The sequence below is a fragment of the Anomaloglossus baeobatrachus genome, chromosome 5, assembly GCF_048569485.1.
Source record: "Anomaloglossus baeobatrachus isolate aAnoBae1 chromosome 5, aAnoBae1.hap1, whole genome shotgun sequence".
Lineage (NCBI taxonomy): Eukaryota > Metazoa > Chordata > Amphibia > Anura > Aromobatidae > Anomaloglossus > Anomaloglossus baeobatrachus.
Genome location: NC_134357.1, coordinates 250,199,349 through 250,221,170, shown reverse-complemented (window position 1 = coordinate 250,221,170; position 21,822 = coordinate 250,199,349). Strand labels below are relative to the sequence as shown.

The 21,822-nt window shown below is 45.2% G+C and overlaps 1 protein-coding gene across 2 annotated transcripts; it reads right to left on the bottom strand.

The window, feature by feature from the left end:
• Nucleotides 1-683: 683 nt before the first annotated feature.
• LOC142309904 (uncharacterized) lies at nucleotides 684-5,416 on the bottom strand. Of its 2 annotated transcripts, none has more exons than XR_012754034.1 (2): nucleotides 4,328-4,412; nucleotides 684-748 (listed from the first exon to the last, which is right to left on the bottom strand). XR_012754034.1 is itself a non-coding variant. In XM_075347365.1 (2 exons), the coding sequence occupies exons 1-2, from the start codon at nucleotides 4,902-4,904 to the stop codon at nucleotides 822-824; spliced, it is 1,539 nt and encodes a 512-aa protein (XP_075203480.1). In that variant the 5' UTR covers nucleotides 4,905-5,416. The 2 variants fall into 2 exon arrangements, 1 of the variants encoding a protein (XP_075203480.1); XM_075347365.1 differs by lacking the exon at nucleotides 684-748 and adding an exon at nucleotides 822-1,783 and having other exon boundaries at nucleotides 4,328-5,416.
• Between the last annotated feature and the right edge of the window lie 16,406 nt (nucleotides 5,417-21,822).

The window sequence follows — 21,822 nt, the reverse complement described above, 5'->3', positions numbered from 1 at the left end:
CCACGGGATTCCTCTACCCGCCGGCATATAAAGAGTGCACATGAGGGGTCCAGAACCTGACGGGTTCCCCCCCACAGTTCCGCCACAAACCGCAAATTCCAACTTCGAGGACCCTCCTCCCCTTCGCCACCAGCATAAATGTTTTGCAAACCTCAAACATTTATGTCCCTCCACAACTTTAGAGCGACCTCAATGCCTTCTTGTATTGACACACACCATATGTCCAAACCCACTGCATTTAGGTGGACTCCGTCCCGTCTCCAAAATTCTCCATCCCCCGACTCCAAATCCGGATGACGGACCGCCACTGCCCCGTTTCTGGCCATAAAGCGACCCACGGCTCTATTTACCTTAACGCGCGCCTTATTTATCCTATCTACGGACCTTGCATCTCGCCAGACCTTCCTTGGGACAATATCCGACCACACTGTTGTTACCTTTGGGTACATTGCCCACAACCGCAAGAGATCAAATTTAATATCTTTTATCAGCTCCCGAAAAGGCCTTTTTCCCAGATCGTTGCCCCCGATATGCAACACTAGCACATCAGGGGCCCGATCCAGCCTCGCAAAAAAATTAAATTCAGGCAGGAACTGTTTCCATGCCATGCCACGTTTACCAATCCAGCGAAGTATAGCATCCTCCCTAGAGAAATGTAATTGCCTACCGCTCGGACGAACTGCAGCCCGCAATGCCGCCCAGAAGACAAAAGAATGCCCCATGATCCACACTAGAAGAGGGCCAGCACCTGAGGGAATAACAAAAGAAAAAACTAAGAAGAAACCGGACACCGAAACATAAAGTAAAAACATTTTCACATTTCACAACCTGTCAATTCGCACATATGACTTGAATCTTCCAGATTCCCACCTTCCAATCCTTTTTACCACTTCATCACTGAGCCCTCTCCTGGCTGCTTCAGTGGCTGCGCCTATTCTAAAAGAATGGCTGCCAAAATCCGCTGATGAGAAACCACCCCGCTCCAAACAGCGTTTGAAAATAGATATAAATTGAAATCGAGACAATGAGGAACCATCCGCATGTACCAACAACGGAATGTTAGCCCCTCCAGCTACTGAACCGAATTCCCTTAAACAACGGACCGGACACATCGCCGATCCGGGGACTCCAAACACCACCACTCTGCAACCTTTTCCTAACTGATCAGTTTTAGAAGAACGAATTAATATTTCAATCCTGTCCTCATAAAGATCGACACTATCCCTCGATAGACCATCCCTTTTAAATCTGGAGGTGCACACCAGCTCCCCTAACCGCAAAGCTGCAAAGAATGCCAAGGAAAAAGCTAACTTAAAGAGACGCTTCTCCCAAATAGAAGTACAAACCCTATCCACTTGCCTCCCCAAACTCAACAGCAATTCGTAAGAAATTGGTCTTCTCTTATCTTCCACTTTCCAACCTCTCCTCCATCCTTTTAGCGCTTGCGCGACTAAAAAGGATTTTGTTACATCCTTAAGGCCCCTAACCTTGAAGCCAAAGGCTAAACCAGCTAAAAAACGATTAACTTTTGGAACCGACCAACCAGCTTCCCAATAATGGCCTACTAGCATTAACAACCGACCATCGTCCTCCATGTCGCCCCCTACAGATAACTTCCAATCCTCCCAAACTTTCCAAGCCTGAGAGTAGGCTGACCAGGTACCACCTGATAATGATCCGGAAATCAGCTTCCTTGCCGCTCGAATGGCAGAACCCACAACTCCATTGGACAAGTCAGACCTTTGGCTTCTGCTGCAGGTGCCAATCTCTGAAAAAGCGCCGTCTGTGAACAAGAAATTGAATCAGCGATAAGATTATGTGCCCCCGCTTCCAATTCCGCCACCAACCAAGAATTTAAAGACAAACACAAAAGAACCAGTTTTTGCAACACCTTAACTACCGGGGGGGACGCCGCTGACAATGAATTAATTGCTGACACCACTTTTTCATTGCTGCCACAGAACTTCAATTTTTTATTCCTGAACCTGTCACCCCAAAGTGTCAACGCCACTACCAGGGGGAACAGTTCGATCAATGTCGCATTTTTCAACAAACCCGCGGACCTCCACTCCATTGGCCACTTGCCATAAATCCAGCTGCCATGACAGTATGCTCCAAAACCCTCAGCCCCCACCGTGCTTATGAATAGGCCTGCCACACTCAGTTTTTCCACAGGGTCCATCCACAACGACTTTCCATTGTAAACTTTCAGAAAATCAGCCCACACCTGCAAGTCCTCCCTAAGTTCCTTTTTCAACCTAATGAAATGATGAGGAGCTTTTACCCCACCTGTTGCCATTGCCAGCCTTCGGCAAAAGGCCCTGCCCATGGGCATGATGCGGCAGGCGAAATTTAACTTCCCAAGTAGCGACTGAAGTTCTCTCAACGTTATCTTTCGTAACTGCCTGGCTCTCTTCACCTCCGCCAAAAGCTCTGCCACTTTTTGCTCTGGTAGTCGACACTCCATAGCTACTGTATCAATGACAATGCCTAAGAAGCTCAATACCATAGTCGGCCCTTCCGTCTTATCTGCTGCCAATGGAATGCCAAACCTCCGAGCTACCGTTTCCATGGTATGCAGTAGCAGGGAGCATTCGAAAGAATCGGCCGGGCCTATACACAAGAAATCATCTAGATAATGTATAAAAGATTTCACACCCGAGACCTCCTTTACAACCCACTCCACGAATGTACTAAAAGCCTCAAAATAGGCACACGACAGAGAACAGCCCATTGGCAGACACCGGTCAATGAAAAAACCTCCGTTCCAACAACACCCTAATAAATGCAGACAATCTGGGTGAACCGGCAATAATCGGAACGCCGCTTCAACATCCGTTTTTGCCAACAAAGCTCCTTTTCCAAATTTTCTCACCCATTCGATAGCCGAGTCAAACGAAGTGTAAATAACTGAACACAGGTCCGGATCAATCCCGTCATTCACAGATGCTCCCCTGGGAAATGACAGGTGATGGATAAGCCGAAATTTGTTCTGCTCCTTTTTTGGAACCACGCCCAGCGGAGAAACCCTTAGGTTCCTTAGGGGAGCCACAGAGAAAGGCCCGTCCATGCGACCTAAAGCAACCTCTTTCATTAATTTCTCAGATACAACTTCCGGAAATCTTAACGCCGATTTTAAATTTTTTGTACAAAAACTAAACTCCCTATCAACAAACGGAATCCTGAAACCATGCTTAAAACCGTCTTCCAACAATAACGCCGCCGCCCGATCAGGGTATCTATTTAGAAAATGCTGCATCTCTGCCAGCCGCACCGGTGTCACTCCTTTTTTCGGCATTATCTCCCCCTTTTTGCTTTCCTCCTCGAAAGCATTTGGATGCGCTATGACTCCCATTGCACACAGAGCATTCGTGTTTGAATTTACACTTGCCCCCGAACTTGCATGCCCCCTCATTAAATAGGAAGCACAATCCTTTCTGCTGGGCAACTGTGTGCCCAGCCTGGACAGGGCCGCCTCCGCTCCCTGGAAAGGACTGCCCACCGAAACCAGACCTATTGGGTGCAGAAACCTTCATCCAAAGGCTGATATCTTTATGATCCCAACGAATGTTGGGACGCACCGCCTTGCGTTGACGAAATTGTTCGTCATACCTAAGCCATCCCTGACCCCCGTACACCCTGTAGGCTTCGCCAATAGCATCCATGTAGCAAAAAAGTCCGGAACAATTATCCGGTGCTTTTTCCCCTATCACGCTGGCTAGTATGGCGAATGCCTGCAGCCAGTTAGAAAAGGTCCGTGGAATTAAACGGTACCTCCTCTTTTCTTCGTCCTCTTTCTTTCCTTCATCCTTCCTAGCCCGGTCTAAATTAAAACGTTCTAATGGCAAAAGGGAAAAAATATCTACGTACTCATTACGCCATATCTTTTCCCGCACTTCTTGTTTAAGGTGGGCCCCCAACGGCCCCCCAAAGCAGACGTACACCTCCCCCTTTGCTGAATCATCTAGCCGTACCATGTCGTCGTTTTCCTTTTCTCCCTGACTAACCGAAGGGGGTTGACTATGTGCTCCGACACCAATCGCACTCCCTGCTGGAACCCCGACTTCCGGCAAAGGATTGGCAACTGCACCAGACAACACGCCAAGCCCCCCAGCCGATACTGCACCTACGCTCGAGCTACCCGTCCATGCCATCGCCGGTGATATTCCCCCTTGGACTCCCACCGAACCTAAAATAACCGCTAGCGTGCGCAACCCCTGTGCTAACATATCTACCCCTGACGGCCCCCCCCCTGACGGCCCCTCAGCACCACTAAGTAAAGGGGAGGGTAATATGTGGTTAAGAGAAAAATTAGAAGGGTTCTCACCTGGCTGCCTGGGTGCTGTGAGCCCAGCAGCCGAAGATCCTGGTTCCTGACGTCTTCCTGCATCCTCCGATTCGACTCTAGCAGAGCCCCCACGGCCTTGAGGGAGGAGGCTCGATGCGAGTGAATCGCTTTCGACGTGGTCTTGTAGCCTTGCCAGCTCCTGCTGGCCGGGTGGCATATCTGGTAATGGCAGGCCCTGCACCTGCTGGCCGGGAGGTAAACCGTGGGGTTGCATGCCCAGCACCTGCTGGCCGGGAGGTAATCCATAAGGTGGCAGGCCCAGCACCTGCTGGCCGGGAGGTGATCCATAAGGTGGCAGGCCCAGCACCTGCTGGCCGGGAGGTAATCCATGGGGTTGCAGGCCCAGCACCTGCTGGCCGGGAGCCTGCTGGCCGGGAGGTGATCCATGTGATTGCAGGCCCAGCACCTGCTGGCCGGGAGGTAAGCCATAAGGTGGCAGGCCCAGCACCTGCTGGCCGGGAGGAATCGCCTGACCAGGAAAGCCCAGCATCTGTTGGCAGGATGTTGACACTGGCTGTGGGAGGGCCAGCCCCGGCTGGCCGGAAGTTGTCATCATCGGGGGGTGTGGCTGCGTCTGCTGGCTGGAGACAGACAACTCTGAGGACCAATCCCTTGCAGGGGGGCATGATCTGTTCTCTTCTATGGAGGGAGGAGGGGCTGCCGACTGCTGCCTGCTCCGTGACCCACGCTGAGAGACCCCGGCCTGTGATCTCCGTGCTCCCTCTCCTCTGCGCCGGGCGGGCGATGCAGGCTCCTGAGCCCCTGCCGACGCCGTTCTTGTCTCCTCCTGCGTTGACCTAGATGGGAGGGAGGCCGACACCTCCCTCTGCTGCAGGCCCCGCCGTGAAGCAGGATTCCTCCCAGGACGGGACCGGCGCGAGGCGGCGGGCCTGGCGGCACCCTGACCTGAAGGGTCCCCTGAGGGGCTCCTTATTCGGCGCCGGACCCGAGGGATAGCTTCTGGGCTTAGGCGCGCCGGAGGCCTGGTCCTCCGCGACCGGCGTGGTTCGGGGGATGGTTGAGCTGGAGCATCCCCGGCCCCTTGCAGCAGGCTGTTCACTGAAGCCTGGAGCCAGTCTGATCCCATCAGGCCGGCAGCGGTTCTAAGCTGTTGAAGAATGGCATCCACAGACTCCATTTTCTGGGGCAGGTAAGCTGGCACACAAGGACATGTAGATTGTACCGTTTTCTGTGCCAAAATGGATGACCCCACTAACTGACCACCCCTTATAAACCCATTAATTGTTCCCGCCCCCACTAACTACGCCCATAATGCACAATTCAAACTTCCTCTATTCCTGCCCCATCTAAGTATCTTTAACCCCTGCCTAACCCCCGTCATTTTAAAAACCCCCTCTCTTATTCCCGACCTAACCCAGTCATGTCGGCCTCCCTTTTAAGGCTGTGCCCCGTACGGCCTCTCTTGTAATCCAGTCTATGAATCAAATCTCCATAAACTCACTATTTTACAATGACACACACGCGTCATAGTAACGCGCTTCCAATGTAAATAAATGAAATGTACTACATTAGTGACGGATTCCGTTTGCGTCAAAACAACGCAAGTGTGAAACTAGCCTAAGTGATAGTCAAATTAAACCTAGTAAAAAAAGACTATCTAGACTGACTACGATCCAGAGATTTGGCAGACTCGAGGTATGACAGGTTTTTATGATTTTATATGACAAGTCTGTGATTACATTAATGGCATGGACTGCCCCCTCCATTTAATGATGCCACTCCCCAAAAGTCAACTTAATCTCCAACAATTTTCTATTGCCAACATCTTAGTTTCTCTCGGCCGAAGACAATTTCTTGGAAAAAAAGCGCATGGATGGATTTACAAAGAGATGGACCTTGTGACAACATAGTCCCAACCCCAACCTCTGATGTATTAATCTCCACAATAAAATGCTGTGAAACATATAGTACACAGTAGGTGCCATGGAAAACTTGGAAAACTATCTCTTTAAAGAGAAAAAAGCCTGCTGGGTGGAGTCCAAACATTTAGAGAAATCTGACCCCTTTTTTGTCATGTCAGTGAGAGGTTTTACAATTACTGAATAATTCTGAAAAACTTTTCAGTAAATGTTGGTAAACCCTAGAAAGCGCTGTAACACTTTCAGGTTTTGTGGACAATCCCAGTCAAGTACCGCTCAGACCTTCTCTGGATCCATCTGACACCCTGAAGACAACAGATAACACAAAAATTGTACCTCTTGGACAGCAAAAACTTCTCTCTTAAAATCTGTACTACCTGTTTTACATGTACTGTATCTGATGTGTCTCCATATCGGGTGAGTAGATTGGGTGAGTATATCACCCAAATAAACCACCACAAACCTGCCCACAAAATGGTGAAAAATATAATTCGTAGAATGAACCCTAGAAGCTGGGACAGCAGCCACAATCGGCTCTAATGCTGTGCTGTGTGAGAACTGCTGCTAGCAGTGAACTGTGATCACCTCATGAGATCACCGCAGGTCACAGCAAGTGGGTAACATAGTAGCGTGCGAGCTGCTGGCGGCTGTGATGAATGGTGACATCGTGAGTTCACTGCAGCAAAATATGATGCAGGTTTTTTGTGAAAGCTCTGATTTTTTTTTGAGAATTTGACGTTTTAGCCTTTCTTGGCCTTTGTCAAGCAGTTTTTTTTTTTTTTTAAACATCTTTTTATTGAAATTTAACCGAGTTTCTTTTACAATCTGCTCTTATACAAAGAGCATTTCATTGATGACATTATAATCAAAACAGTCCCGCCCACCCCTCCCCCCGCTCTGCGTGCGACCAGAAGCAACTTAAAATGGTAACTTATGTAATTGGTATGTGTCCATTGAGCAGTTCAAGAAGGTACCAAGAGGTCTGTCCAAACTGAGATTTAAGTCTATCCTTAAGCACTGTAGCCAAGTTAGGTATAAATAAAGACCATGTTTCAAAGAAACGCTTAGTCAACTTCTCCTTATTCGACAGTGCATCCAGCCAGTCCATTTTGAATATGAACATTAGTTTTGTTTGGATAAACGCTAGAGAGGGTGCTTCAGGATTTACCCAGAGATGTAGGATACTTTTCCTAGTGGCCGAGGCCCAAATAGTTAACATTGCCCTGGTACCTCTTGGAAGACTTTGTTGAGCCTCCTCCAACATGTTAAAAATCGCCCACTGTGGTGTCAGAGCAAACTGAATATTGTATGTGTTTTGTAAGACTGAGTGAACGCTTCTCCATACTCCCTGTATCTGAACACAGTCCCATAAGTGGTGAAACAGGTCAGTGTCTCTTATGCCACATTTAGAACAAGAGTATAAGGCATTTGTGTCCATTTTTGATTGAATTTTTGGAGTAATATATGCTCTATGTAGAATCATCAAGGCCATATCTGTGTAGCTACTGGACGACAGAAATTTACGTTGCAACAGCGTGGCTTGTAAAAAATCCTTTACCTCGAACTCTGGCATGTCTACCTCCCATTTTGCTGGACCTGTTGTTTTCCCCTCCCATGTCCAAACTGTACGCAACATTGAATAAACCTGACTAGTCGAGGACGCCTTGGCTTCTTGCCCTCCTAAGAAAGTTATCCACACTTCCTCCAAGATCTCCCTTTGGCTTGTCAACAAGATATTTTTGTGCCAAGCTACGCGCCTGAAGAAAAAGAAAAGGCTGACCCACAAAAGCTGGAAATCGGTGTGCCGCCTTCTCGTAAGAAAGCAACGACCAATCAGGCTCCATTAGATCTGCAGCATAAGCACAACCCTGCATTGACAATGATTCATAAATCCTCGGAGGGCGACCCTGGAGGAATCTCGGATTTCCAATAAAGGGTTGAAATGGGGAACTTGAAGTGTTAATTTTACCAAGTTTCCTCACCTTCCTCCACGTTTGTATAGTATGCCATAGTGTTGGATGATCCCTAACCTCACTCGGTATTTTCTCGTTCCCTAAATGCAGCAATGCTGTTAACGAGACTTGTGAACATAGCTGTTGTTCCAATTGTACATTGGCAAAGTGAGATACTCCTCGCACCCAGTCCACCACATATCTAAAATTTGCTGCTAGATTATATCTGCCCAGATCTGGAAGATTTATGCCCCCTGCCCCTTTTGGTAATTGAAGCTTGATTAAGCTGATCCTAGTACGCCCCTTGTGCCCCCAAATGAATTTTCCAAAGGATGAATTTAGTAACTTAATATCTGATTTGCGTAGAAGCAACGGGAGAGTCTGAAATAAGAACATTATTTTGGGGAATGCTACCATTTTAATTAAGTGACATCGGCCCGAAAAGGATATTTTCAGATGTTTCCAAGATTGGAGTAGATGTATTAATGAATTTATAAGAGGCTTATAATTAATTTGATATAGTAACAAGGGGTTTGCTGGGAGCTGAATCCCCAAATATTTAATGGACCTGGTACACCACTGGAAGGGAAATAAGTTGTTATCAATTTTACCCGATTTGTACATTGCCAATGCCTCAGTTTTTTTGTAATTTACCCTGAAGCCTGAGGCCTTTCCAAAATTATTCAATGTGTTCATTATCTCTGGAATCGCTTGAGAGGGATTGGCAATAAACAATAAAATATCATCGGCAAAAGCCAAAAGTTTAATTGTTGTCCCACCGACTCTCATGCCCTGAAATATTGCTAAATTATGTAGGGTCCTCAACATTGGGTCCAGAGCCAAATTGAACAATAAAGGTGACAAGGGACACCCCTGCCTCGTTCCCCTCTGTACCTCAAATGGCTCAGAGAATGTATTATTTATAGATAGTCTGGATTTGGGTTCTGTGTATATCATCTTGACTGCTTCGCAAAACCAGGATCCCACCTGGCGACATGCCAAAAGATTATGTAAATAGGCCCAAGAGACCCTGTCAAAGGCCTTGTCCGCATCAAGGCTAACTACTATATGTTTGGTACATCTATGCTTCCTGCTATAAGAGATAGCCCCAATAGCCGTCCTGATGTTATAGGTGATGGATTTCCCGTGCACGAATACCGTTTGGAAGGGCAGAATAAGATCTGGAATCACTTGTTGTAATCTACCAGCTAGTATTTTAGTAAAGATTTTAAAATCAGAGATGAGTAATGAGATGGGTCTGTATCCCTCCACCTCTAGTGGGTCTTTTCCTGGCTTAGGTAATACTATAATGTTTGCCTCATTGAACCTGTCGGGAATTATTCTATCTGTGACTATCTTATTATACACTGCACATAGATGAGGACCGATAGAGGCTCCCAAGATCTTATAATATTCGTTACTAAATCCGTCGGGCCCTGGGCTTTTGGCTAGTTTAAGAGTGCCAATAGTTTTTACTATTTCTGAAATATTTATAGGGGCGTTTAGTACTACTCTTTGTTCCTCTGTCAAGATGGGCGCTACGGTACCATGGATAAAATCAGCTTCCCCGTCAACCTCCCTCGGTTCCGCCTCATACAGCGAGCCAAAGAATGCCCTGAACTCCTCCACTATTTCCTCATCTTTTGTTACCATGGTACCATCTTTCTTTTTAATTTTGTGGATTCTAGTGGTGGTTCTAAAGGGTTTGGTTAAAGAAGCTAGTAATTTCCCAGGTTTGTTGCCCCATTTAAAGTATTTATGTTTCTGGTAGTCCAGGTTACTAAGTGCCATCTCATGGGCCAAGGTGTCCGCCGCCTCCTTGGCCTCTAAGAAATGTTGTTTTGTCGCATCCGTGTTGTTATTTTTAAAATCTTTATATGCCTGCGTGAGAAGTTTTTGTGCTGATATAGTTTGTTCCAGGAGCTTTTTTCTCTTATGGCTGACATATGATATTATCTGACCTCTTACTACTGCCTTGGAGGCAGCCCAATACAAACCAGTGTCCCCACTATGCTCGTGATTATCCTTCTCATAAAAGCTCCAGTAGTTTTGTAAAGAAGCTTTGAAATCCTCAGATTGATATAAATATGAAGGAAACCTCCACCTTCTTTCCCGTAGTATTGTGGTAGATAATAACAAATTAAAAGTAACCGGTGCATGATCCGAAATACAGATGTCTGGGATGTTGGAGGAAAGTAAATGTGGCATCAGTGCTGGGCTTAGTAGCCAATAGTCCGTGTATGTAAGTCATGGACATGTGAATAAAATGTATAATCTTTATCTATTGGGTGCTGCATGCGCCATGTGTCTATTAGTCCCAATTGATTGACGAGATATTGCAAACCACTATGGAGCGCCAATAGAGGAGATGGCTGGGGACTTGACCTGTCTAAAATTCCATCATGAGCCTCATTGAAATCTCCGCCTACAATTAAATTAGTCATATCCCAACCTGTGATACTTTCAATCAATCTGGCTCTGAACTGTGGATCAGGAATATTTGGTGCATATATGTTTGCTAAGTTGTAGATAGTGCCCTCTATCTTCACTTTCACCAATAATAATCTCCCCATAGGGTCCTCTGAAACCTCCAGAACTTCATGACTAATATGCTTATTGATCAATATAGCTACCCCTCTTTGTTTTCTCGTAAATGACGCTTCTGCGCATACGGCATATTTTCTGCTGTGAAGAAATGGGTGATTGCCCTTCATCCAGTGTGTTTCCTGTAAGAAGACAATATGGCAATTTAAACGATTTAGATAATTTAAAACTTTTTTCCTCTTAATAGGAGAGTTTAACCCGTTAACATTCCAGGAGCACCAATACAGTGATTTAATCGTGGACACATTTGTGCTCTCTGTGTTAGTCATTTATCCTATTCCAGAAGACGGAATTAATTGTAAAAGTATAAACAACCTATTTGGGTTCCCTCGTCCATCCCAGCGAGTAAACGCGTCAACTCATATGAGAGCTAAACTAAAGGTGCGCACGCAGAGCCCCCTAACCCCTTCCCATCTAAACAAAAACCTTAATCTAATGGCAATGTCACCTGCCTCTCTGGCAGTCCTGACACTGAAAAAAAAAAGGAAAAACAGAATGAACATCAGAACTGTAGCACAGTGACGTCTCCGATTTAAGTGTCTATGTTCACTGCTGGCGAAGCTCCATTTTCCTGAAGAAGGTAATTTAAAGCCAACTTAGGATCTTCAAAAGTCCAATTCTTTCCCCCTGTAGTGAAGCGTAGAACAGCAGGATACAGTAGACTGAAGCGAATATTTTTTTCCGCCAATAGTTTGCATACTGGATTGAAGGCTTTGCGTCTTGTTGTCAAGGCTGCTGAGTAATCTTGGAACAAAAGCAGTTTAGAGTTATTGTAGGTAAGTGAGCGATTTTTTCTAAATGCTGTCAGCAATCTGATCTTGTCTTGGAAGTCCAGGACCTTAAAAATTACTTGTCTGGGTCTGACCTCTCCATCATTTCGAGGTGGGCCCACTCTGTGGGCCCTTTCAATAGCAATTGGCCCCGACTTTAGATCCAATTTCAAAGCTCCTGGTAGCCATTCTGAAGTGAGTTTCAGTAGATCAGCTTGCCGAACCGATTCAGGGACACCCACCAACCTTAAATTATTGCGTCTGGACCTGTTCTCAAGATCATCTACCTTGTCCAGCAATACAGCAATGTCCTTATTCCTGCTCTCCAGCATCTCTGAAATTTCCTTTACAGCGTCCTCCATGTCAGAGACCCTCTGCTCCACATCTGTTAGCCTTGAACCCTGGGCATTAATTTGGGTGACTATAACGTCTAATGAAGACTGGAAGGCTGCCAGCCGCCCATCAATCACCAGCATCAAGAGATCCGTGATGGCCTTAGCAGTGGCCTGAGGTGGGTCTGTAGTTGCCTCAGGGGAAGCCCCTGGTGATGGGGGTGCATTTTGGTTTCGTCTTTGCGGTCTAATTCCTTTACTTGGTTGTGTGGCATTGCTCTTACCCACAAATTTATCCATAGTAAGAACTGTAAATATGGAGCTTCTTTAGAGACTGTGGTGACGTCACAATAACATAAGCTTAATTACATCTGTGTGGTAAACTTGGCCGTTTCACAATTATTTCCACGCTGTGTATGTGAGTGTATAGATGTTACTTGAAAAAGACCAGTCAGAAGGGCAGGAGGCAGGCCAGATGACTGATCCCACCTCTTTTTGTTTTTCACCCTCTTCTATACTGTCAGTGCTGGTGAAGTGGTGAGGTAGGGGTTAATCAAGTTGAGCTGTGATGCACTTCAGGCTTAGGGGTGCTTCACACACAGCGAGCTCGCTGCCGAGATCGCTGCTGAGTCACGCTTTTTGTGACGCAGCAGTGACCTCATTAGCGATCTCGCTGTGTGTGACACTTAGCAGCGATCTGGCCCCTGCTGCGAGATCGCTGCTCGTTACACACAGCCCTGGTTCGTTTTCTTCAAAGGCGCTCTCCCGCTGTGACACACAGATTGCTGTGTGTGACAGCAAGAGAGCGACAAATGAAGCGAGCAGGGAGCAGGAGCCGGCGTCTGCCAGCTGCGGAAGCTGGTAACTAAGATAAACATCGGGTAACCAAGGTGGTTACCCGATATTTACCTTAGTTACCAGCCTCCGCAGCTCTCATGCTGCCTGTGCTGCCGGCTCCGGCTCTCTGCACATGTAGCTGCTGTACACATCGGGTTAATTAACCCGATGTGTACTGTAGCTAGGAGAGCAAGGAGCCAGCGCTAAGCAGTGTGCGCGGCTCCCTGCTCTCTGCACATGTAGCTGCATTACACATCGGGTTAATTAACCCGATGTGTACTGTAGCTAAGAGAGCAAGGAGCCAGCGCTCAGTGTGCGCGGCTCCCTGCTCCCTGCACACACAGCTAAGCGGTGTGCGCTGGTAACTAATGTAAACATCGGGTAACCATACCCGATGTTTACCTTAGTTACCAGTGTCCGCAGCTTCCAGACGCCTGCTCCGTGCAAGCGCAGCGTCGCTTGCACGTTGCTGCTGGCTGGGGGCTGTTCACTGGTCGCTGGTGAGATCTGCCTGTTTGACAGCTCACCAGCGACTATGTAGCGATGCAGCAGCGATCCTGACCAGGTCAGATCGCTGGTCGGATCGCTGCTGCATCGCTAAAGTGTGAAGGCACCCTTATCTGCCTCTGTTTACTGTTGCAGATTACAGGCCTTGTGCAGCAGCCATTTAAGGTGAGACCTGTAGGGATGTATCTGCCCCCTCCACAGCCCCCTGTTTATCTCCTGACCTGCTCTCACAGCCGAATGTCTCCAGGGGCTCTCAGCTCCCTCCTCACTCACAGTATCTCAGACGGTGGGCCTGTCCACGGAGCTTTGTGTGACAGGTAAACACAGCGTGCAGTCCTGTTTGCTGAGCTTGCTGCTGCTCAGTGTTTCACTATTTCTTCTGTGGCAGGGAGGGGAGTGTGTGAGAGTCAAGCAGTTTTTTATATTAGAAAAAAAATGTTATTGCTATATTCAGTTTTTTTTGTTTCCCTTCTAATTATACTGTATGTATAATTTCACAGTTCTTGTTATAGTTATATGAAATAAATATGTGAAGATTGCTATGTCATAACAGTTTTCTTTTATATGCTTCTTTCTTGATTTATCATTTGCTAATACCATTTAGTTTTATCATAGAAAATATTGCTTGGCAAAGGCCGAAATGTCGCATTGCATTGTTTCCATAAATAAAGGCGTTGCATTTTGTTTAGAAGAATACCTCACTTGCTTCAAAGAATTTATTGTTGAAAAATAAAAATCTTTTTGGGCTATATATGGACTTGAACTATCTATGCACATACAGTAATACAATCAGACCAGTAACTTTGCTTTTGGATATATTATTTTTCTTCTGAGCACCTACTTACTCAGTGAGCTAGTATACTCTATCCACAATGCACAATGATTAGAAAAGCAAATAAACACATAATAACCCTTTTCTTATGTGTGACCCTGTTCTGACCCCGCAATAGTGTTGATGAGTTATCGTGGCTGAGCTTCATAGGAAATCACCATTTTCACTATATGTTGCAATTTTGTAGTAAGGCAGTAAATAGAACAGGTGATTCTTGGGTTTTGCCAATTATTATAGAAAGTTTATCAAGAATTTTTCTGCCATAGTGAGACCTCTGACCGAAATGGCAAAGAAGGGTACAGACTTTTCTGACTGGTCTGAGAATGCTTTACATGTGTTTGATTGTCTGAAAAAATGCTTTTTTTTTCAGCACCGGTACTGATACAACCCGATGTGTCACTTCCTTTTACTGTGGAGGTGGACGCTTGTGAGGTAGGGTTGGAAGCTGTGTTGTCTCAGGGTTCGTCAGTTTGTAAACTTCTCCCGTGGGCCTTCTTTTCTAAGATCTTGTCACTAGCCAAATGTAATTATGACATAGGTAATATGGAATTTCTCGCCATCGATTTGGCTTTTGAGGAATGGCGACACTTCTTGGAGGGGGCCATACACCCTTATTACAGACCATTAAAATCTCTTATATCTAAAGTCTGCCAAACGCCTTTCTCCAAGACAAGCTCAGTGGTCATTATTCTTTTACAAGTTTCATTTTTTTGTTACCTACCGTCCTAGTTCTAAGAACACTAAGGCAGATGCATTGCCCAGAAGATTTCCAGGTGGAGAACTGCACAAGGAACCGGTTCCCATCCTGCAGAAAGGAGTGGTGGTCTCGGCACTCAGTTACGAGCTTCAGTCTGAGATTGGAGAGGCCCAGGATGAGATACCATCAGGGTTCCAGCAAACAAGTCATTTACCCCCCTGAATCTTCGCTTTAAGGTTTTGGGGCAGCATCATGTTTCTGTCCTGGATGGTCACCCTGGGGTGAAGAGTAGAGTTGAGCGAGTACCTAACTATTCGTACTCGCTATACTCATAACGAGTACTGTCTAATACTCGCTTATTTGTCCTGAATAGCGTGTGCAATGCAAGTCAATGGGGAATACTCGCAATGTAACGAGAAACCTGAATTCCACACTATTCTCTACTCACATGAATAGTACGGCATTCGGTTTACTCGTTACTTTGTAAGTTTTTCCCCATTGACTTGCATTGCACACGCTATTCAAAATGAATAAGCGAGTATTAGACAGTACTCGTTCTTAGTATAGTGAGTACGAATAGTTAGGTACTCGCTCCACTCTAGTGAAGAGCAAACTGAATCTTGAATCTCCTATTATTTTGTTTTTGGTGGCCCAAGATCCGGAGAGATTTGGTCTCCTATATGTCCGCTTGTACCATTTGTGCGCGTTTTAAGCCATCACACTCGCATCCGTCTTGGTGTCTGTTGCCATTAAGTGTACCTATCAGACCTTGGACAGATAATTCCATGGATTTAATTACAGATCTACCTTCTTTTATTGGTAATATAGTTATTTTAGTTGTCGTTGACAGGTTTTCCAAAATGGCACATTTTGTTGCCTTACTATCTCTGCCTAATGCTAAGACTTTAACCCCATTTTTTTATACATGTGATTGTCAAACTCCATGGAGTCCCATCTGATATTGTCTCTGATAGGCGTACTCAATTTATTGCTAATTTTTGGAGAGACTTCTGCTATCACCTGGGGATTAAATTGTCCCACTCATCGGCTTTCCATCCACAATCTAATGGTCAAACTGAGCACATGAATCAGAACCTGGAGCAGTATTTACGCTGTTTTGTCTCTGACAACTAGGAGTAGTGGTCTTCGCTCCTTCCTCTTGCTGAGTTTGCTATTAATAACCAACGTCATCAGTCCTCTGGGATGTTTCCTTTCTTCTGTGTCTAGGGTCAGCATCCCCAATTCTGTACTTTGCATAAGGGTCACTCTTCCAGGGTACCTGAAGTGGACCAGGTATGGTCACCATTGTCATCTACATGGAGAAAAGTTCAGCAGCACTTGCTTAGCATAGGTACTATGTATAAACATGTGGCTGACTGGACGTACAGTGGGGAAAAAAGTATTTAATCAGCCACCAATTGTGCAAGTCCTCCCACTTAAAAAGATGAGACAGGCCTGTATTTGACATAATAGGTAGACCACAACTATGAGAGACAAAATGAGAAAACAAATCCAGAAAATCACCTGGTCTGATTTGGCAAGATTTTGTTTGTAAAGTATGATGGAAAATAAGTATTTAGTCATCTAAAAACATGCAAGATTTCTGGCTCTCACAGACCTGTAACTTCTTCTTTAAGAGGCTCCTCTGTCCTCCACTCATTACCTGTATTAATGGCACCTGTTTGAACTTGTTATCACTTTAAATGACACCTGTTATGATCTGGTAACCGTGGATGATCACAAAAAATCCCATTAATTAGGAAAAAACAAAAGCACAAGAATAGTTGGAAACTCAGCTGACCGCAATCCCCTATCTATCAGACAACACTAGAAGTAGCAGTGGTATGTTCCTAACACACCTAGACACCTCGTCACTGCCTCAGAAACTTGCTACACCTCAAAGATAGAAATAAGGAATCCTAACTTGCCTTGGAGCAGTCCCCAAAGAAACAGCAAGCCCCCAACATACAACAATGGTGGTGTAGGAAATCACAATACCCAGATAGAAAATATAGATTAGCAAAGGTGAGACCCAACTTACTAGATGCGACAGGACAAGACAGATAACTGATTGCAGCCAGCAAAAAAACCTGCAAAAAATAGCAAGCTCCTGATAGGAAAAAAATACTAAGACCATACAGTCTCTCCCCTACTATATCAGGTACTCTTATGCCAGACACTTCAAACAGAACTGCAGATATAATGGATAGGAGCAAAATCACAGAACAAATAATATTCAAGTGCAAATAATCCACACATGAACAGGGAGCAAGCTCCCTTTCTTGCTGGAGGAACTGCCCTGCTCACAGAAGCAGGCGACAGATTCTCATATACAAGAAACCAAACACAGAACCAAATGGAATAAGCAGAAACAACCTTAACAGCAATTTCAGCAATTAAGCACAGAAACTAGCAAACGTATCTGGAGTAGATTCAGGCACAGAAGAAATGGGATAAACTGAAGGGGAAACTCCCAGACATCTTCAGAAGCAGGCAAGAAGTAGCTACCACCGGCAGCCACCAGGCAGAAAATGCTCTTCTAAATACACTAGGCTCATTTGCAATAGGATTTCCTGGATTCCCAATTAACGCCAACACCTGTCTGGGTCACAAATTCAAATTCAGCTTCATTACCATTCCTGGCCACCAGAGGGAGCTCCACACCAGCACCCACTCGGGTGACATGCACAACAGACACCTGTCCACAACAGTCAGACTCAAACCTCCACTATGGTGAAGACCAAAGAGCTGTCGAAGGACACCAGAAACAAAATTGTAGCAATGCACCAGGCTGGGAAGACTGAATCTGCAATAGGCAAGCAGATTGGTGTGATGAAATCAACTGTGAGAGCAATATTAAGAAAATGGAAGACATACAAGACCACTAATAATCTCCCTCGATTTGGGGCTCCATGCAAGATCTCACCCCTTGGGGTCAAAATGATCACAAGAACAGTGAGCAAAATTCCCAGAACCACACAGGTGAACCTAGTGAATGACCTGCATAGAGCTGGGACCACTGTAACAAAGGCTACCATCAGAAACACACTACGCTGCCAGAGACTCAGATCCTGCAGTGCCAAATGTGTTCCCCTGCTTAAGTCAGAACATGTCCGGGCCTGTCTGAAGTTTGCTAGAGAGCATTTGGTTTATCCAAAAGAGTATTGGGAGAATATCATATGTTCTGATGAAACCAAAGTAGAACTGTTTGGTAGAAACACAACTCGTCATGTTTGGAGGAGACAGAATGCTGAGTTGCATCCAAAGACCTATTACCAATACCTACTGTGAAGCATGGGGGTGGCAACATCATGTTTTGGTGCTGTTTCTCTGCAAAGTGACCAGGACAACTGATCCATGTACATGAAAGAATGAATGGGGCCATGTATTGTGAGATTTTGAGTGCAAAGCTCCTTCCATCAGCAACAGCATTGAAGATGAAATATGGCTGGGTCTTTCAGCATGATAATGATTCCAAGCACACCACCAGGGCAACGAAGGAGTAGTGTCGTAAGGAGCATGTGAAGGTTCTGGAGTGGCTTAGCCAGTCTCCAGATCTCAACCCCATAGAAAACCTTTGGAGGGAGTTGAAAATCTATGTTGCCTATGGAGAGGCCCAAAACATCACTGCTCTAGAGGAGATCTGCATGGAGGAATGGGCCAACATACTACTAACAGTGTGTGCCAACCTTGTGAAGACTTACAGAAAACGTTTGACCTCTGTCATTACCAACAAAAGATATATAACAAAATATTGAGATGAACTTTTGTTATTGAGCAAATACTTATTTTCCACCTTAATTTGCAAATAAAATCTTGCCAAATCAGACAAGGTGATGTTCTGGGTTTGTTTTCTCATTTTGTCTCTCATAGTTGTGGTCTACCTTTGATGTCAATTACAGGTCTCTCTAATCTTTTTAAGTGGGAGAACTTGCACAATTGGTGGCTGACTAAATACTTTTTCTTTCCCCACTGTATGCGTGGTCCAGACCTGTGTGTGGGTGATTTGATGTGGTTATTCACTAAGAATATCAAGCTGGAGATACCCTTACTTAAGTTAGAACTTTGTTTCATCGGTCTGTTCAGAATCACTGCCATCCACAACCCAATGGCCTTCTGTTTGGCATTGCCTGCTACATACAAAATCCACAATGTCTTTCATAAGTCTTTTTTGAAGAAATTTGTGGGTTTGGGAAAGCCACTTGCTGCCCCTCCACCCCCGATTTTGGTGGACTGTTCTTTAGAGTTTGAAGAGTCTAAAATTATTTATTCCCAGGTCATTCGTCATCATCTACAGTATCTGGTGCACTGGCAGGGTTATAGTCCTGAGAAGAGGACTTGGGTACCAGCACCAGATATCCATGTGGAGCATCTGGTTAGATCTTTTCATTGTCGTCATCCTAAGAAACTGGGGCCAGAGGGTCTAGAGCCCCTCATAGCGGGAGGGGTATTGTCATGTGGTGTTCTGCTCTAATCTCATCAGGTGTCATAGTGTCTTCAGACTCTGTTCACACTACATAGTCTGACACAACACCTGGAGCTGTTGAGTAAAGCGGGCTTTACACGCTGCGACATCGCTAATGCGGAGTCGTTGGGGTCACGGATTTTGTGACGCACATCCGGCCGCATTAGCGATGCCGTTGCGTGTGACACCGATAAGCGATTTTGCATCATTGCAAAACCGTGCAAAATCGCTAATCGGCGACACGGGGGTCCATTCTCAATTATCGTTACTGCAGCAGTAACGAAGTTGTTCCTCGTTCCTGCGGCAGCACACATCGCTGCGTGTGATGCCGCAGGAGCGAGGAAGCTCTCCTTACCTGCTTCCCGGCCGCTATGAGGAAGGAAGGAGGTGGGCGGGATGTTACGTCCCGCTCATCTCCGCCCCTCCGCTGCTATTGGGCGGCGGTTCAGTGACGCTTTAGTGACGTCGCTGTGACGCCGCACGGACCGCCCCCTTAGAAAGGAAGTGGTTCGCCCGTCACAGCGACGTCGCCGGACAGGTAAGTATGTGTGACGGCTGTTGTGCGGCATGGGCAGCGATTTGCCCGTGTCGCGCAACAGATGGGGGCGGGTACCCACACTAGCGATATCGGGACCGATATCGCAGTGTGTAAAGTAGCCTTTACTCTGTCAGAGACGTGCATCAACTATTTTTGTTTTCACTGGTGATCGCTCTAGCAGGAGTTAATTCTTGCTGGCTGAGTTGCTGCTGAAGTCACAGGTTGCTGAAAATTATTCCACCTTTAAAAGATGGTGGAACCTGGTCTCTCATGCCGATTATAGCTTTAGGTTTGCTCCAGCGATACTGATCTTTCTGCGTGGTGAACCAGTCGTTGGTGAACTGTTGTATGCAATTTGGTGTGTGGTGGAAATATCCTTGTTTGTTTATTTCCTCCCTGTACTTTATGTCTCCCTGAGCATGTATTGTCTTTTCCCTTGCGTGTTCTTGCAATGAGTTTGAGTTTTGGTTTTCCACTTTCTGTCGGTATTTCTGGGATTCATTACTCCTGTCCCAGCCCTCCCCAGGAGTGGGAAAGAGGGGGTGTTAGATTAGGGCTACTCAGGAGCCAAGGCTACGCTGATGGTCCAGACCTCACCGCCAGCTGGCGTACCTCTGGAATAAGGGACAACTTAGAGTGCCTAGTCTATGGGCCAGTCTAGGTGCCCCTACTCCTAGTTACCATATCATATGCTGTGACATAAAATTATCAAAATATGTAGCATTTTTGTGCAATTTTGAGTTGATGACTTTAGTGGTGTTCATTGTTATGAAATAGGTCTCGCCATGTGCCACCCTAGCCCTGGGTCGCTATTCTAATATTTGGCCAGGATTGGCATAATTCTGGCCATAACACCTTGATGAATCAATTCCATAGTTCTGATCGTTGCAAATGTAAACAATCTTAGTATAGACATTGTCCTAATAAATTATCGCAATGGTCGATTGGGAGGGCTATTTTTCTGAAATATGTTATTGACAGTGATTCCATAAGAAGATGATGAACTTCTTAAATAGAGTTAGTCATTAACATGTTGCGCCATCTAGATAAGTCTAAAACTCAACCTTGTATGCCAACTTTATGATTGCTGCCATTCATTTATAAAATCAGTTGCACAAAGCTATGATTACCCATCTCTGAAATGCCATGTCATGTGCACACCTAAATACAGCATAAAGGGCAACAATTGTAGGGTTAATTAGAACTACAAGAACTACTGTGAACTTCCAAACACACTACATATTTCTGTGTAACTCCATGTCACATTTTTCTCGTTAAAAATGTAGATGAGAGACTCATAAAGAGCTCTTCCCTTGACTTACTGGCACTATATATTGAGCCGAGTAAACATAGAAGCATCTTCCAAGGTTGCGTTGGCTGGAATAGCGCAGGTAGGCAAAAGGCTTGTGTGTAGACCACTGTTTGACTATCTAAAGTATTATAAATAATATTTGCCTCTAAATTATGTAAGGAACAACAAAAACAACCAAATATTAGGCATCTTAATTTGAGTGGTTTAGATCTAGTATAACGTCATTTGGTAGCTGTTAGGTTAAGGCCATTATATTGATTATTTGTTATTATTTGATTACATTTTTAGGAAATTATTATCAATTAGGAATCTAAATTGAAGCAAAACCTCTAGAATTTGGAATTCAGTAATATTCCCTTGAAAAAGTTGATTAAATTTGATCTTTTGTAGAAAGACTCTATCTGGCTATTCTCCAATGTGGGATTCATTTCTGATTCATGTGGCAAAATGTACAGAATTATTGCCACAGTGTGCTGACATTCTGGGCTAAGATGGCTTTTTGTGTGTTGTTTTTCTATGAAAAAATCTGAAAAGTTCTGTAAGTTCTTTGTACTCAACAAAATTCTAGAAATGTCAAAAAAGTAAGCAGCCCTGCCCCAATGCTATTACCTCTAAGGCAAATCAAAGTTATTTCTCCCGAGTCTCTGCAGTGGAAATGGAACAATTTCAAAGAGTTTTGAAATTTAGTGAGTTTTTGTTGTTTCTGCTTCAAAATTTTGAAACTCTCTGTACATAGACTAATTTGTTA

Bases quoted from the DNA above. Each gene is read 5' to 3' on its own strand.
- LOC142309904 (XM_075347365.1), bottom strand. From the start codon at position 4,904: ATGATGACAACTTCCGGCCAGCCGGGGCTGGCCCTCCCACAGCCAGTG. The intron at 1,784-4,327 runs GTGAGAACCCTT...TCTTGTTCACAG, and splicing joins CACAGCACCCAGGCAGCCAG to ACGGCGCTTTTTCAGAGATT.